Below are 17,725 nucleotides of genomic sequence, written 5' to 3'. Positions count from 1 at the left end.
AAGCACAGCAAATTCCTTTCTGAAGGGAAGGCATCATCTCACAGCCATAAGAAAACGAACTACACCTAGGTCTGTGGTACTGAAAGCTAAACTCACAGTTCGGCTTGCCAATCGTGCTGCATTCTGACTGTGGCTGGGTAAGAGAAGTCTCAAGAACAGTTCATTGATTTTATGATACATATTTGCATGAACCCACTCAACCTAAGATTCTCGGTGTTAGCTTAATAACTTAGTACTATTTCCTAGAGAGGTCTAAAAAAGCATCCTGAATATGAATAAAATCAGTCTAGCAGTCCTAACAATAAATATTACATCTTAGCACTAAGTTCTATGTGCATGCAGTTAAGCAGGTGTTCACATGATCCTAAGCATGTTCTTAAGCTGACACTTAGTTTCCTAACTGGTAAGTTTGATAGACTGATCTTTCCTGTTTGCAATAATATTTCACCTGTCAAAAAAATACATTGCTTCTCAGTACAAATCACAGGCAAGCCAGCTGTTGGACTACTGCTATTTTTCCTGTAGTTCTCTTCATTGGGGAAACGCACATTTGTTTACCACGATCATTGTTATTGTTGTTAGTTTGTTCTTGTTATGAGTCTGCAGAGATCACAGGTTAAAATAGCAAGTTTTGCAACTTATAGCAGAGACATTAGGGTACATTATAATTACTGTCGTTCTTAACAGCGCAACATTAATAGATCCATTTTTAAATAGCTTATTTCAGATAGTGCCTTCTCATTCATATCTGTCAATCTAGCTGACTTCTCTGAATAAACCTGATTTTCTTATTTTTAATCTCCTGTTCACTTGCAGAGTCAATATGGTTCAAAGAGGACTAGAGTCTGTTCTCAGCAACAGAATTGTTTATAAACGATCAATCTGTTACAGCTGTCCAAGTGCATGGACAGTGGTAGGTTTGTATAAAGGTTACCAAGATGCAATGAGAGAGACAGTTGCATGGATGTAACTAAATTCAAGTTTTAGCTACAGTGTGTATAATTTCTAGTGCCACTGTGAACTACCAAAAATCCAACCTTACTGAGCATGGCCTGAATTTAAGGGATTAGTTTTCAGAAGCAAGCAGCATTATCGCTGTTAGCTACACACACTTGGTCTTGTGTAAGAGACATAAATAACAGGCCAAACTCTATTAACTAGTTGAGGCATAGATGCCAAGATGCCAACCCATTGTACTCACACTTGTGACTTGCTCTTACAGCAGTTGACTGACAGAGCACATTAATCTGTTCGTTCAAGGAACAAAAGTCATGGAAGAAACTAGAAAGAAATCTTGATATGTTTTCATGAATCTGCATGCTTCAACTGAGACCATTTCAGGAAGAGAGTTTTCTCATCACCCAGAAAAAGAAGATAAAATATATAAGCTACAAGGCTTTTTGAGGGCAGCTAAGCCTTCTTGTCTGTGTTTCAGGTAGCAGAACACCAGGGAGAGTAATTCCTCTTCGAGTCGGTCCGAGTTACACAACGGCAAGCTCTAGCAGACACCGTGATTTCTCATTAGCTCAGTGCAGCCCTTTCAGTAACACCGAAGCGGAACAGCTTCATACACAGAGCACGATGACCTCGAACACCCCAACAAAATGTAAATTCTGAGAGAGGTGCCATTTTTTCCATATAGATTTCAAAAAGTGAAGGATCAGACTAGCTTTTTAGTAGGACATGAGGTTTGCTCTTCCATGCTGTCTCTCAATGATATCCAAAGATTCAAATTTACATGTGATCTACAATCCTTAGGATGCTTGATGCTCATGAATAGTTGCTAGCATGGAATACATGTGGATACCTCGTTGCATTGTCCCCTCTAGTACTGACTGGTTTCAGGGAAGAGAAAGAATTGGTTTTGTCCTGAACCCAAATCTATCGCACCTGTGTGCATAAAAGCTGCATAGTTGACTGCTGAGAAAGTGTGCCAAAGGCAGGATGGATTCAAGCTGGTTACCTTCACTTCAACTAGCCCCCAGGTAGATTTGTTGGCTGGAATCTCTGACCAAAGAAGATCCAGTGGTTGGAACAGTTCTACTTTTGTTTGCTTACTAAAGGCAAGTTCCTTGGTGTTGCTCATCATTTCCCACCAGACCCAGAGGTTTCATACAGCTTAGTAACATGTGAATTGTCTGGGACTAAGGAATCTACAGCAGCTTCTTTCTAGATAGTCCCAGGTGCTGAATATATTTGTACTAAACAGACAGCTCTCCTTCAGTAGCATTAAGCAGCTTGTGCTCCCTTAACTAGCCCTAATATAGTGTTGTCAAAGCACACACTAAGATTACATCCTTGAATTTTAAAAATCAAACAAACAAAACAAAAGATAGGGACTGCAAGTCATATCATCTGCACATGCACTGAGGATACTTGGGTGCCAAAGTGTGTACGTCATATTGTCATTAAGCCTTTCCTCAACATCATTTCAGGCATGGATGCAAAAATCTTAGCCTACGTGCTTGTCTTTGAATACCCTGGTGAGCAGGGCCTGCTTTTGACACAAACATGCTATGGCTTAGTGAAGCAGGGGGTGCACAGACATGTAGCTCCTGGCTGAGAATTCCACTTGGCTGCCAAAGCAGCATAGGTGGGAACTTGCTTGCCTGATGTGCTCTTTGGCAGCACAATTGGCATACCGGTGCAGACTCAGTTTCTGTCTGGGAGACTAGCCAACAACAGATACCAAAAAGGCAGGTGCAAGAAACCTCATCAGGAATAATTACAAAACAGCTTGCCTTAAGGTGAAGTTTCTTCCTGTTCCCAGATAGTGAAAAGTTGGTGTTCAAGCAGGAGAGCTATTAGTCTTGGTAATATATTCTTTCCAGCTGTAGGTATGACTCTTGAGTTTTCATACAAATGCCTAATGCTCTCATGAAGGTCTACACACCGATACCCGTGCATTTAATTTACTCAGTCTTCTTACGCACTGAGTATTATAGATATCATGGACTAACTGTGGGCAGTAACCTGTTAATCTCCCATTGCTTCTCTGAGAAAGGCTATGGCTCTGTAAGACTTTTTTGCATTGTTTCTCACTCTTCCAGTGAAGGACAGGTATCAGGTGCATAGGTGAACCCCACTCTTTTCCCTTCTGATTCTCATCCCTACCTGTGGAGGGTGCTCATACACTGCAGAACATCCCAGATGACATCTATGGAAACAGGATTTCTGCTTTCACATGATTGAGAAAAGTGAGATCAGGATATTTCTAATGCTTTTACCACAACTGCCTTTCCTTCATGCTTGCAGAGTTGAGGACTGACACGATAACAAATAACACAAGATGCATTGTGACATGAGAACCTTCGCATCCCAAATTATGGAAGAAGTTAAGTACTCTGAAAACAGGGAACACTCTGGGAATAAAGAGAATGGAGAGACTGCTTACAGAAAACAGTCATCCTTTGGCACTCTGTGACTCCAAGCCTGTCCCTGTGCAGTTCTAGCCACAGCCAGGACATCTTGACACTTGATCCCTTGGAACTATTACAGGGACGTTTCATCCTTGCCTTAGAAAAGGAGGAAGAAGAGATCTATGATGTCCAATCACTATTTACCTGCCTTGGCATAGCGAGTAAATCCCTTTCCTCTGACTGTGAAAACAACTTTACCATAGACTTCAATACACAAAAGTAAATGTCCTACTGCCCGAACTACCACCAAGCAATTCATTTTACTGCAGCTCCCCATAAAGGGCTAGTAAACCTCATTGTCATTGGTACGAGATTCAGACAAGGCTCCCATTTTGTCTCCCATTGCATGAAGAGAAAGAATGTATTTTCCGCATATAAGTTTCCACTAGGCTGAAAAGAGGATTTGAACTAGATCACTACTTTCTCAACTGATCTTGACCACCCAAGGCATGGAAAACATAGCCTGCTGTGTTTGCCCAAATGGCCTGCAGAACTTCTAGAATACACTCATATATGAATATGCATACATGCATTGTTGTCCTCTGGTGAATAATATGGAAGGTGCTAGAGACCACAGATTCCCCTCAACATCTTGTACTCAATACGCTTTCTGAAGAGGACAACACTTGCTCAGCTTCAGATGCTGTAGGTGGAGCTGACAGTCAGTCAGAATACATGTAACTGGATTTGTGTTACAAGTTTGTAGAAACCCCTTAAAAGGTACAGACTCAAATTTTCTAGGCTTGGACTCGCTCTAGTCTGATGTGTTTGTTTATTTTTTTAATCTTCACACTCTCTTTGTATTGCCATGAATATTTTATTATTTCTTTGTAATGTTTTTGTACTTACTTTTTTATATCTTGAAAAAACGCACCGCTATTCTCCTCCCTCTTCAACTAAAAAAAAATGACAATAATGTTGCTCTAATGGTGCAACAAAGAGTCTGAACTGTGTTGGCTATTCTGGTGCAACTATTTTGGAGCACCTCCTATCATATTATAGGACTCTCCAATAACTATTAAACAGGACTTCTCAGACTCAATTGCTGGATTAACTGGGGGAATCCTTAAATCCCTACAGGAGTACTATCTGCAGACATTCTGCTATTCTAACCTTGACAGCTGCAGAAATACAGTAAGTTCATTACTAGTTCACAGCGAGCCAACAGACGCACACAGATCGGAACAGCTAGGGTTATTTCCTCTCTAGACACAAAGAAGGTATCTTTTTATGTAATGTCTTCACTGGGGTCTTGCTTAACAAGGCCATTTCCATTTCGTTTCCTATATGTTGGTGAGGTAGACAAGTGGTGAGGCGAACATCTCCATTTCCTTTCCTATGTGTCGGTGAGGTGGACAAGTGCATAGTTTATGAGTTTTTCTCTCAAGCTCAGCTTCATGTTTTCATACTTCTGCATAGGGACAGATACAGAGACACAGTCCTGAAGCTCTGCTCCTCCTCAAAGCAGAGTTTTCCTTAAGCAGGTACTAGACTGTCTGAAGAGAGACATAAGCTCTGCCATTCTGGTCGTTCTCATGCACCTCTACTGGGCAACATAGTTGATCCCAAGGACATTGTTAGTCCTTTTTTAAGGACTGAAGTCACTTATGGGACTGGCACCCTTCCCTGAACATTCTTGACAAGAACTTGTGAAAGAGTTTCAACTCCTTTGTTCGAATTGTCTATTTGGAGTTGACTACTGCAGGTCTGCATTTTCTTCAGAAACCAGCTGTGCCCATTGATGTAGCTGATTAAGGTGAAAAAAAGAGCAAGTATTTTTCAGTAGCAAAGGGCTTCAGACTTTTTTGTCGTGCTCTTCAATGTCTGTAAGGGGCTCAGAAGAGAACAAACCCCAAATTCTGGGTGCTCATGATTTCAAAATATCACAACTTATCCCTTTCCTCTCAAGAATGGGCTTGTGAGGAGCAGAACCTATTTGTTTCCCTCTCCACTTGCAGATGCAGCAGGATGGATTCTAGGAATCCTTATTGTTCCACTCTGTTGCGGTCCAATAAACAGAGTTGCGTAGCACCAAGGACTTGCTGTTCCTTGCATCAGCACAAAGGATTAGTAAGTTTCCCTCCTGGATCATGGAGCAGACCCAAGAAATGCACATGAAATAGCATAGAATTCTGAGCCCTTTACCCTCAACCTCTTTACCAGGTGACATGTCTTACAGCTTACCACATATTGTGCACTAACTGGAACTTGAGTTCCGGACCAAGCTGGCATACCAAGTGATAGCCTGATGCTCATCTCCATCTGAGTAATAATCTCTCACACCATGATGGCATTCTTTTGGAAAAAAATGGTAATTTTTTGTTGCCTTTATTATGTTTTTATAGCTTTGCTGGGCTCCCAGCCACAGGTAAAGCCTGCCGATGGCTTTGTAAAATTGTTGGACACCTTTTGTTGGCAGAGAAGAGGCAACAGGTGCTTGTGATCTGTCCAAGCTATTATTCCATGTCCTCCCCATGTTATTATAACTTTCCCTCCCCAAGTCCATTCCCAATGTATGATGTCAGCCACATTTAAATGCTACCAGTTACTTAGCTCTGCTTTCAAATCATGGCAAGGCTTTGTTTTTGTTCATGGAACAGGACATGTACTGTGCACTCTCTGGGTGCATTAAGTCTTCAAGTAGCATACTGACATCTCCTTTTCTTACAGTGAAAATCCCTCTGAATTCCCCCAGAACCTTTCCAGAGTTTGAAACTAGTGGAATAAGGATGGTGTAAACATCACACTTCAACTGGTTCAAGCTGATTCAAATGGACTCGCATGAGCTGGATGCTGTTAAGAATCTTTTTCTGGTGACCAACAAGGGTGATGCCAATCCGTTGGATATCTCTGCAAGAGAACAGAGGATGTGGAAGGTGTTAAAACAGGCTTCTTGTTCTGAACAGACCCAGTCCATTTCCCTGCAGATCCAAATCAATGTTTATGGATATAGGTATAACTTTGAGTAACAGTTGACAAGGCTTCTGCTTTTGCTTGGCAAATGTGTGTGGGTGGAGGGGGTTTCGGCAGAACTTGGTCAGTCATGACACAAAAAGAAGCAGTGAAAGTGGGCCACGAAGATAATCCAGTAAGCTGGAACACCTCTCCTATGAAGAAAAACTGAGAGAACTGGGGTTGTTCAGCCTGAAGAGAAGGCTCTGGAGGGACCTTCTTGCAGCCTTTCAATATATAAAGGGGGATTACAAGAAAGAAGGAGAGGGACTTTTTACCAAGGCCTGTAGTGACAGGACAAGGGGCAACAGTTTTACACTGAAAGAGAATAAGGAACGGTGGTGAGACACAGGAACAACGTGCCAGGAGAAGTTGCGGATGCCCCATCCCTGCAAGTGTTCGAGGCTAGGTTGGATGGGGCTTTGAGCAACCTGGTCTGGTGGAAGGTGTCCCTGCCCATGGCAGGGGGGTTGGAACTAGATAATCTTTAAAGGTCCTTTCCAACCCAAACCATTTTATGATTCTAACAATGTCCCTTTTCCTGGCTCCTGTCTTCTAGATAACACTTCAAGTCAGTATATGGTATGGCTGGTTCTATGTATCTCCTTAAAAGCGGTTATTACCTGTAGCAGCTGTCATGAACATTCTGATGTAACAGTCTCTCTGCAACATTGACAATATGTTTTGTATTGTACATGGGATCATTATTAATGCTTATAGAAACAGATTACAAGTGTACAGTGGTATGGAGGGTGCCCAGAGGCCCTAACAAGACGTAAGAAACAGTAGCTACTTTGCTCTGGCTTCCATCTCCTTTTTCATGTGTATGTATTCTCCATATAGCCCTTACTAGATGTTTCTCAGACTGCTTTCACTTTGTGCACACAAAACTCAGTGCCTGGTATCTTCTGCTCTCGGTCCCTCTACTTACTCCAGAGTCATGCGTGATATGACATCAAACGTAATCAGACCAGCCTGGTCAAAATTCTCCTTGTAACGTCCCATCTTGATAGCATCCAACCACTCATGGGCATTGCTGAGTGAAGGGAAATCCGGAGGACAGTTGCTCAGGAGAGGCTGAGATGGTCTGCAAAAGAGGCAGGTTCTAAAAATCCAAGTTATCAACATCAGCTGACCACACTAGTGAGGTAAGAGTTATGAGAGGGAAAGAATGCAACCTCTGAAGAGCACAGATTCCTTCATGCCCTGATTCCTAAAGTCCCATCTTGATGCTCTTTTTCTAGACTACCTGTGTTCCCTTTTCTGCCTAAAAGCAATCAACTCAACCCAAGAAATTGATCTTTCCTTCCCATTTTATACTCTCTCAGGCACATTCTCTTCTTGTTGCCCTCTTTCCACACTTTCTGGGTCTAGACTGGGTCTTAGCTGGGCAAAGAGATGCGGTGAGGAGGTTTCTGAGGCAGAGATGAGACCTTATACCTTTTTGCCTTGGTGACTAGTTCTCCCTCTCCTAGATGCACTCCTTGGATCAGAAAGTATCCTATGAGACAATGACTGTGTTGTTTCAGCTCCAATACCCATCATATAGAAACACAGCAGTAAAAGGCCAAAGAAATGACTGTTCATACACGGCATTTTCTCTTTTCCCCATCATCTGAATCTGTCCCAAAGCTATAACTCTCTTTATGTGCTGTTTTTAGTAAACTGGGCATCACTAGGCACCTTTCCCCTCCCCCAGCTTTGGAGTACATTCCACAGAGACAAGGTTTATAACCACAGGAAAAAACCCTTCAGACCAGCAGGATGCAATTCTGTCATCAGCCCAACAGCCATCTAATCTTGGCATCATTTACGCTCATCGAGACTTCTCCTTTGCTGACCACATGTCTCTGGTTCCATCAGGCTGGAAAACGCAGTTGGGAAAATATGGGATGCAAGCTGCACTTCCAATTAGTCTTAGCTACAGATTTCCTTCCCTCCATAAGCTAAGGTCTTCTCTTCCTTCATCACCTCTTGTGATCACACAGTGTTGTGTGATCACAGAATATCGGGTGTAGCTGCACCCATATGTGTCCCTCCCTCCATTCCCTAAGTCACCTCACTTGTTCATCCTCAATGCACCTCAAGACATTTATCTCCTCTCATGTTCAGCACTCACAACTCCTCATCATCCATTAAGTGAATCAGGATATACAGTGCTTCTGACCCTCTCCCTCTTTTTTCCCCCTTCCTATTTGTTCCCAGCCTCAGATGAGAGGGCTGGACAAAATACTATATAGCCCGATTTACTGCTTGCTTTTCCTTGTAATGCCTACCAAGAGACAAGCTCTATTATTTTGCATCAAATCCTCATCTCACCTGCTGCTCCCAGTGCCGGTGGCTTTGAGGGCAGATGGCTTCCGGATCATTTTATCTAGGGCACTGACTATTTGCTCAAATTTGGGTCTCTGGACCCGCTCCTTCTGCCAGCAGTCAAGCATCAGCAGGTGCAAAACAGTTGGGCAGTCCGGGGGGGGTGGCAGGCGATAGTCCTGGTCAATGGCATTAATTACCTGCAGGAAAAGAAAAACAAAGACTTTTCCTGGGAAAATAAAAGCTGGGAAAATAAAAGACAAACAAGCTTCAATCACTTGGTGGTGTACGACTTTCTTCTACTTGGAATTGCTACAGGACAGAGAGGCAGATGTACATTCTCATCACTTCTAAAACTTACTTCCTGATTGGACATGTCCCAGTAAGGCCTCTCACCATAGGACATCACCTCCCACATGACAATGCCATAGCTCCAGACATCACTGGAGGAGGTGAACTTGCGATACTGGACAGCTTCAGGGGCAGTCCAACGGATGGGGATTTTGCAGCCCTAGAAAACAGTCAAAGAAATACCAGAATGTTAGCGAGATAAGGATTATTTGTGAAAATGACATCACTGAACTGATCAGGTGCCGGTAGCAGGACACAAGTCTGAGCATGGAGTACCTATACAGTTGACGCTGTCTTGTAGACATTATTGGTTTAAATTCAAACTACGTTAAAGGTTTCCACCTTGTATATTGACAAATATAGATGAAAAAACAGAATCATGCCTCTTTGCTGCTACAAATCCCATGATGTAATAGATTTTAACTTTTATAGGTCTTCTTTGCAGCATTTGAGATGTGGCAGACAATAAAATCCTCCTGAAAGTCACAATCATTTGGAAATCTAAAGCCATTTAAACAATCCCAACCTGCAACACCAAGGACAGATACACCAAGTGGCTAGCCTTAACTCCTTCCTTTTTCCATCTTGACCTCTCTGACTGCAGGTATGACCTGCCAGATGAAATATCATTCAGGCGCTGGTTCTTCAAAACACATACATCTAAAACTTCCTTCACTTTTCAGTGAATGATTTCTTCTTCATTCCCTGCATACCAAATAGTAGTTTCAACCCACCTGTTATACTCCCACCCCTTTTGTAATATGTATAACTGGTGCCAGAACTTCATAGGCAGTAAGTTCATTTGATGGTTGGTTGTAAGCCCATAAATATATTTATGCCAGTTATCTCTCCTGTAGGAAAAAAACAACTCTTTCCTCAAAGAGTGGTAGTACAGGACTTCAATCTCTCCTTCAGTCCTTTATACTTCCTATAAGAAGTTAATGAAAGGGCAAAGATAACACCTACATCAGGTTATGAGGTTTGTCCTATCCACCATCATTCCACAAAGAATGGCATTGAGACTTCATTTCACGTGGCACAGTGGATCAGATATTCAGTTATTTAGTTTTTTTTACTGGTTTGGAACAGATAACGCACAAGATAGAAGGCTCTACCCCACCGGTCTCTCTGGTCTCAAGATGGACTAAAGAGGGCACACCAAATCAAGGAGGAACACAGGAAAAAATAATAGCGGCAGCACGGCAGAAACTCACTCCTTAGCAGTAACTCACCAGAGCTCCAGTATAGGTGGGATTTGAAGCATCATCCTCCAGAAAGCGGGACAAACCAAAGTCTGACACCTTGCACACAAGGTTACTGTTGACTAAGATGTTACGTGCTGCCAGGTCACGATGCACATAGTTCATGTCTGAAAGGTAGCGCATGCCAGCTGCAATCCCCCGTAGCATTCCCACCAGCTGTAACACACTGAACTGTCCCTCCTTCTGCTGCAAGTGAGGAGGCAAACATAGGCTTTTATGACCACAGAACATGAAGCCGACAGGGAAGACTAACAAAAAGCAAGGTAACGAGGTGGATTTATGAAGTTAGGCCAATACATCTTAACTTCAGCCAAAATCTGAAGGTTTGAGGACAGCAAATAAGAAAGGAGGGTGGGCTTAAAGCAATGAATCTCCAATGAAGTCAGACACTGGTGATCTTTTTCTGAAGACAAATCTCATCTTGTGGCCATATCCTCCTTTAGCATCCTACATCTAGTCTCATTAGCTAAATGAGTAGCTAATGAACAAGCGCAGACAAGTCTGCTCTTACTGTTTAAAGATCTTTACAATGGATTCTATGCAATTCTACACAATTTGTTCATGTGCTTTTCAAAATGTACCTGCTAAAGCATTTGTGGTTGAATTAGCATATGAATTAGTGAAAAAAAAGAATGAAGCACTTATACTACAAAAATGACTATATTTATGTTTCATTACTAGAAAAAACACTGGAAACTCTTGAGTCCAAAAATAACTACAAGTTTCATTACTTCATTACAAAGCTGAAACTTGAAAACATTCAGTGGAATAATGTCTGAAAAACATTTATTAGAAAGGCAAACTTCAGAGCATGCACATAAGGAACTGGAAGGCTGTCTAGAAAGATAAAAAGTTCAGTACTGTTTACCATAAATTATTTGAGCTGGAGAAGTCTAAAATAACGAAGAAATTTTATATGATGGGTGAGCTTTTGGAATATTTTCACCATGTTGGCCTAAACCCACTTACTCTGGTAATGTGCTATTATTTCTATTGCACCCAAAGAGGGCAACTGAGGACTTATAGAGACAGGCGTTACGAAGAAGGGCAGGCAAAATGATCAGATCTGAGACACAGAAAGATGAAGAGGTGACAGTTGTGGGAGACTCTGGTTGTGGTACCCTGAGGAAGGAATCCAGTGATCCATTCTCCATGAACTCTGTGACAATCATGACTGGTCGGCTCTTGGTGACCACACCCTCCAGATGAATGACATTGGGATGCTCAAATTGCCCCATGATGCTGGCCTCGCTCAGGAACTCCCGCCGCTGTTCCTCTGTGTAACCTGACTTCAGGGTCTTAATAGCTACTGTGTATTCACGCTTCCCTGGGTGTTTTAGGCGCCCAAAGCACACCTCTCCAAACTCTCCTGTCAGGGAGGGAAGAAACACACCTCAAGTAAGGAAACACAGCAAAGAATTTTATTCAAGTGCACTAAAGCATTCTACTGTGGAAGACTTCAGGCACTGCTTGGGAAAAGGGTTACTAGGATTGTTTGGATTAAGGTGAAGTTCTTGATGAGGGCTCAGGTTGCAGACTACATCTTCAGGGTTCAAATCAGAAGCTCTGAGTCTTCAAAGGGTGTTTTAAACTTGGTTTGGAGCCAGCATCTAAGGGTAAGTAAGTTAAGATGAATTTTGGTAAAAATGAAGGTTAGCTATCCTGAAACACTTGATGTACCATGGATCCATGGGTCCCTTTCAGGCCAGTAGTGCCAGGTCTCAAGGTGAGAAAGAAGGCACTTCAAAATCTGCAGATTCTCACACTACCTGATCCAATGACCTCCTCAATCTTGATGAAGGACACATCAATCTCCTTGGCAAATTCTCGAATAGCTTCATTGGGATCTTCATAAGTTGAAGGATCAATGTAATACTTCACTCCAAGTCCTGCAGTGGAGGAGACAGCCCAAAACATCACCAGAATCAAACCCTGAGAGACATGGGTGTTAATGAGTCCTGAAAAGAGACAGGCCCTTGCCATTTGTTGCTCAAGGACACTTACCTCGTGCACTGATATACTGCTGCAGGCGGTCTGTGTATGGAGTCTCTTGCCTTTTACTGCAGGACATAAAGGAAAGGAAAGTCAAAACACACATGAGTCTCTCATAGGATGTTAGGGTAGAGTTCTCAATGCAAGACTCAGAGAATCCTTGAATTTAGGCATAGAAGATGGGTGTTAAGATCCTGCCCATCTCTTGATAATCAGTGCATGCTTGTTTTCTATGTGGTAGTTTTTACACCACTGTTTGCATCCCCACTTTAGATATGACAAATGATAGGGCCTCCAGCACTATCCTGAAAAAAAAATATTAAAGTTTAATATTACTGTCTTGGAAGTTTTCTTGCTATTCAGGCTAAATTTACATTTTTATTTCATTTAATTACAACAAATTTTTCTTTTCAATATTAATCTAATCCATCTCCTGTGATGCTTTCTAAGTTCTTCAAAAACATTCTAAGAGCAATTTACTCTAATGCTTAGTTTGTATAAGTTTCCCCCAAAGATTAATTCTTTATTTTTCCTTCAGGTCTCTAAACAGCACTTACTTTGACTATTCTTTTCATAACTACAATATTCAAAAACAACCACACAGAGACAGATCGACAGAAATCTGTTCCATGATGTGATTTTTGCATGTGCAAATCAAAACAGGTATGGTCTTTCTTATTGTAATATTTATTGCAAATATACATCTAATTTCCAGTAAGCATACGTTCTTCTCAGCATAGATGCTTTTCAGATTTTATTTTCCTCTTAAATGTGTGTGATTCAAGCAATTTTTCCCCCACACAATCTAGTTGTTTTCTAAGTTTCATCCAATTCTTGGTTTGCTCTAAACATATTTTCTATTTTCAAGTAATTTCCTTGGTTTCCAACAACGCTCATATTTTTTTTCCAAAAATGTACAATTCATGCTAGTTTACTATCTTTTCTAAATCATATTAATTAGTCCAGTTTGTAAATCAAACCCTGTGGTATCCCTGCTGTATGCATGGATTTGTGTCAACTCATATGCTTTGCTGTTTCAGCACAAGACCTTCTAGCTGCTGATTCAATTAGTATCTGAAGACACAGTATCACGAAACATTATGTTACTCGTCTTCACTAACATAACTAATTCTGTCAGTCCAACAGGTAACTGTGTAGTATTCTTACTTGTCAGGCTTACCTCTTTAAATTCTGCTAAGATTGCAAAACCACAGATAGATCTACCTTCAAAATCTGTTCTGTTGTGGAAAGAAATTGGCTTTACGGGAGGCCTATACCTAAGAGCTCTAACTCTGCTGTTGTATTTGAAAGGTAGATCTACATTCATGATTTTTTTTATAGGTTATCTGACACACTAATGGTTTTCCATCATTAAAAAAGCCCCAATTAGCTAAAATTGGTGTTTCACATTGTATATTGCCTGGAAAATGTGTTCCAACAATGTACAAAACCAAGTTAAAATTGCAGCATTTGACTGCACACATTCAACCTTTTAAAGAACTATTAATTACCTGTGGTGTTCCTCATTTCCTACATCTTCAAACCTACTTTTCTTATCAATGATAAATTTAAAATAGAAATTTGGTATCTCCGCTTTTTCTGAACAAGTCTCTATTAATTGCACATGATCAAGTATAAATGAATCTTGTTTTATGGTGTTTCCTTTTATGTAGATACATTTACAGAAACCCATTAATGTCTTTCCCCAACACAGTTTTGGTAATATTAATTTATTCTGGGTTTGGTTTATTTTTTTAGAAAAATAGATGCTTTATTGAGTTGTGCACATAATATCACATTTCCAGCTGTAACAAGAAATTATATTTTTAACAGTTCAAAGCTACAAAAGGAGGCAACAATGCAAATATAACAATATTTGATAATTCTTTTCTTTCCAGAAAGAAAAATATTAAAAGAGAATATACACAGAAGAAGAAAACAAATGTAGAAAAGGGAAGAGAACACAAAAGAAATAACTAAAACTAAAGGCCACTTTCTAAAGTTAAGTAGTTTATACATTTTTTTAGGTGAGCTAAAAAGTCCCTCTTGTGCAGAGGCAGAGTAGAGCAAAGATACAGAAACCCATTACTGACAATCTAGGGGAATAACTTCAAACCTCAGTAAATTCAAGGAGCGGGTAATCATTGTTTCTTTTCTTCACATAACAAAATCCTCATTGTTTACTTTTGTACCTCTACAAAAGCAGCAACCCTTACTTTTCTCTTTCTAATTGCGATCCTTCTTTTTTTGCCATAAAAGATTATCTCCACATTGACTTATCTGCTCTTTTTTCTTTCCGAAATGTGAAGTGGAATAGTTACTTTTTTTAACCTACATTTTATGAGTTAGTGTTCCATGGAACCATTGGGGTTGTACAGATTTTATTATTCAGCAAACGAGCTATTGTCTCTTGCTCCTTGTTAAAGGGTATTTAGCACGTCCTAAATTAAGTGGATCTAAATACTTATTCCACCAGTCCTTCTTCACTACATTGTTTCATTCTCCACTTGCTTGCCTAAAATGCAATTTACAGTCCCTTCTTTACAGTGATGCATTTAAATACCTTTTGAGCACCAGCTTTAAAATGCTTCCTTTGTGTTCATATTGCTAACTAGCCAAATATCAGCTAAGTACATGAGCAGTTTACCAAAGGAGAGGCTCCTCAGATAGGAGTAACGGGGTAGGATCTTTCCTTAATTAGAAAATGGCATCTCAAGGACAAGCTGATAAATGTTGATCAAGCTGTTTCCCTTGGGACGGGGTTATGTAGCAGGGGTAAGAAAGTTCCACTGTCTGCAGTGCACATGAGCAGGTCAAGGAATTCACCTCTTGAAGATGATGGCAAGGATGGCAATGGCAGCAATTACCAAGAAGGCTAGACCACCGAGCGCTGAGCCCACGATAAGCGGCAGTCGGTCCTGCACCATCTCCGAGCGCTCCCCTAGCAAGGAAGACACACGCATACACACACACAAATGTAGAGCACAGGAACTGTTAGAGCTTCCCTTCTACTCAACTAGATCTCACCCGTAATTCCATCCCTACCAGCCCTTTGCTTCCCAGGCTAGTCCTGGTAGTTCAACACATGCTTGACTTGGTTGTCCCTTTACCACTTCAGTCACTGTGCTCTTCCAGTGCCTTCCTTCTTACTTCTGAAAAGCCAGTGCCCACTCTGAATCCACTTTTCCTTCCCCTGGTCCACTGATACCTGACTTGCCACTTAAATATAGGCTAGCTCTACACTTGGGCTTTGATCCCATTGTCCCCTATTAATTTAGCTTGTAGGTGACACACATGAGTACTTTTGATCCAGACCAAAGAGTATCACAGGGTAACATGTTGCTCTCTGCATGAATGGATGGTGATATTGCTGGAAGGCAAGCTTCTGGGTATATGTCCTATGTCCCCACTGTCTTAAAGACTTTCAGAGAGCATTCAGCTGTAAGATGTCCTGTGACAGCTGCAGACCAGACTACGGCAGTGTATAGTGCCACGTGCTGTAACACCCTCCTAAAGAGAGTTCTACTGATGCACTCTGCTCCTGCTGGTCAGAAGCACAGAGGCAACAAGGAGTAGGACTGGGGGATGTAGTGGTAGCATAAACAATACGGTCTGATAGCATGAACCTTCTTTGAGTGAACAAATCTGCATATGCAAATTATGATATACAGAAATACAAGTTGAGTAGGAGTGTCTGGTAGCATTCCTCCAGAAGATAAGCTAATACACACACAAGTGAAAGACGGTCATGTACGGATCTGAGTACAAAATGGTATCACTTACCTCCCATTAAAGTCTGGAAATACATCTTCCCACTGTATGGGCCATAGCCCACTGCTGTTCTAGCTCGTACTTGGAAGGCATAGATCTTGCCTGGGCTCAGATTTGATATGGTGGCCATGTTGGTTTCACTAGTCAAGGTGAATGAATTATCCTCATCTTCTGCCTGTGAATGTCAGTGACCAAAAAGGAATGTGAGACTTCTGCCCACACCATTTGCTCTCCTCATCAAGGAATGCTAGTTTCCATGTCAGCCCAATATTCTTTGAATCTGTTACAGAGCCTCCCAACCACAAATACTATTCCAGACCTGACTTCCTCGCACACTACTCATTGTTCCTCACTGCTGCTTTTCATTCCCTTAGGCTTGGGCTTCACACAAAGCTCTGCCAAAGACTCTCAGTCCTGACCTAAACAAGAGTGAGAGACAAAACTACCTTGTCCTGTGGTTCTTTGCTAAGTATATCCATTAAAAAACCCCCTAGCCTGTCCTGAAATTTTGCCTTCTACAACCTCCAAACTTATGTATTCTCATAGGAGAATACAGAGCAAGAAAACACGTAATGGTGTATGCAGGAAACTGCTAGACATGTTATTACAAATAGCAGGCCCTTTTTACTGCTAGGAAAACAGTAGCCCTGCACAATCTAGCAAAAATATTTATGTGAAAGGTCAAGAATATGGAATAGGAGCTTGTGCGACCAGCCCTACGTATCTCTTCCCCTCAAATCAGTTGGATTAGGGGTCATGAATGATGTGAATGGAGAACAACTTTGTATTTGCCACCCCGTAATTCCAGCACATAAACAGGTAACTGGTATCTGTCACTTAGTGAATGAAAGAGTGCATTCCTCCTCGCAGAATTTCTTAGTGATGTCTGCCCAGGCATCAACGGGGACATAAGATTTCCCTCCACAATCACATGACAGAATGTTGCAGTGAGTCCAGTTCCAACATAGACATTTGGAAATTTCAGCACCTTCCACTGTTACCTGTGTTAGCTGGTGCTAAACTTACTAGGCATCATCCCTAGATGGTTCCAAGTTGGGAAATGCAGGTGGACTGATGTTAGATGAAGTGTATATTATGAACTTCTAGTTTTGCTACAGCTTGTTCTTCCCTCATAATTGAAGCATTTTTCTCCACATCCTGATCCAGGAGTGCATCTCCCAGACAGAAGATTTCCCTGTTCTCTTCTGCATAACAGCTATACAACAATCAGCATTGCATCACTTTCTGCTCACCTTGTCAAAGTAGCGTAGTTGGTAATCTAGGATGATCCCATTGGGCTGGTCTGGCTGGGGCCATGACAGTGTGATGCTGCTGGTAGTACGACTCACCTGATGCATCATAGGGACAGCAGAGGGGACTGGAATAAAAGAGAGGAAGGAGAGATTGGAAAGGGGTAAGCTTAACAATGAACTATAATTTAATATTCATCCTGATAAGTTAATAAGTTAGGTCAGCTCTTCCTTTAGTTTCCCTTAATTTGCATTATGGACTACTTTATAAAATAATCAGAAGAAATCCAGGCACAATTCTATTCTACTGGGAGATACAGTCACTGACAGATTGGACAGAAAGAAAATTAAGAAATTCACATCCAACTTATCATGCACAGGAATTATAAAATCATAGAATCATAGAATCATTACA

At 41.3% G+C, this 17,725-nt stretch overlaps 1 protein-coding gene across 1 annotated transcript; it reads right to left on the bottom strand.

The window, feature by feature from the left end:
• Positions 1-5,539: 5,539 nt before the first annotated feature.
• On the bottom strand, positions 5,540-17,436 carry LOC104156834 (ephrin type-B receptor 5). The gene is made up of 11 exons (XM_009705697.1): positions 17,314-17,436; positions 16,073-16,235; positions 15,116-15,230; positions 12,302-12,357; positions 12,067-12,186; positions 11,419-11,666; positions 10,268-10,483; positions 9,046-9,195; positions 8,691-8,884; positions 7,303-7,458; positions 5,540-6,269 (listed from the first exon to the last, which is right to left on the bottom strand). The coding sequence occupies exons 1-11, from the start codon at positions 17,419-17,421 to the stop codon at positions 6,161-6,163; spliced, it is 1,635 nt and encodes a 544-aa protein (XP_009703999.1). The 5' UTR covers positions 17,422-17,436; the 3' UTR covers positions 5,540-6,160.
• Between the last annotated feature and the right edge of the window lie 289 nt (positions 17,437-17,725).

Source organism: Cariama cristata, unplaced genomic scaffold (assembly GCF_000690535.1).
Source record: "Cariama cristata isolate BGI_N322 unplaced genomic scaffold, ASM69053v1 scaffold14748, whole genome shotgun sequence".
Lineage (NCBI taxonomy): Eukaryota > Metazoa > Chordata > Aves > Cariamiformes > Cariamidae > Cariama > Cariama cristata.
Note: the sequence above shows the minus strand (reverse complement) of the source record. Positions and strands in the feature narration are given on the sequence as shown.

Excerpts from the sequence above, each read along its gene's own strand:
- LOC104156834 (XM_009705697.1), bottom strand. The coding sequence starts at position 17,421 with ATGATGCATCAGGTGAGTCGTACTACCAGCAGCATCACACTGTCATGG. Across the intron at positions 16,236-17,313 it reads AACTACGCTACTTTGACAAG|GCAGAAGATGAGGATAATTC; the intron begins GTGAGCAGAAAG and ends TGACATTCACAG. Across the intron at positions 12,358-15,115 it reads CTTGCCATCATCTTCAAGAG|TAAAAGGCAAGAGACTCCAT; the intron begins GTGAATTCCTTG and ends TATGTCCTGCAG.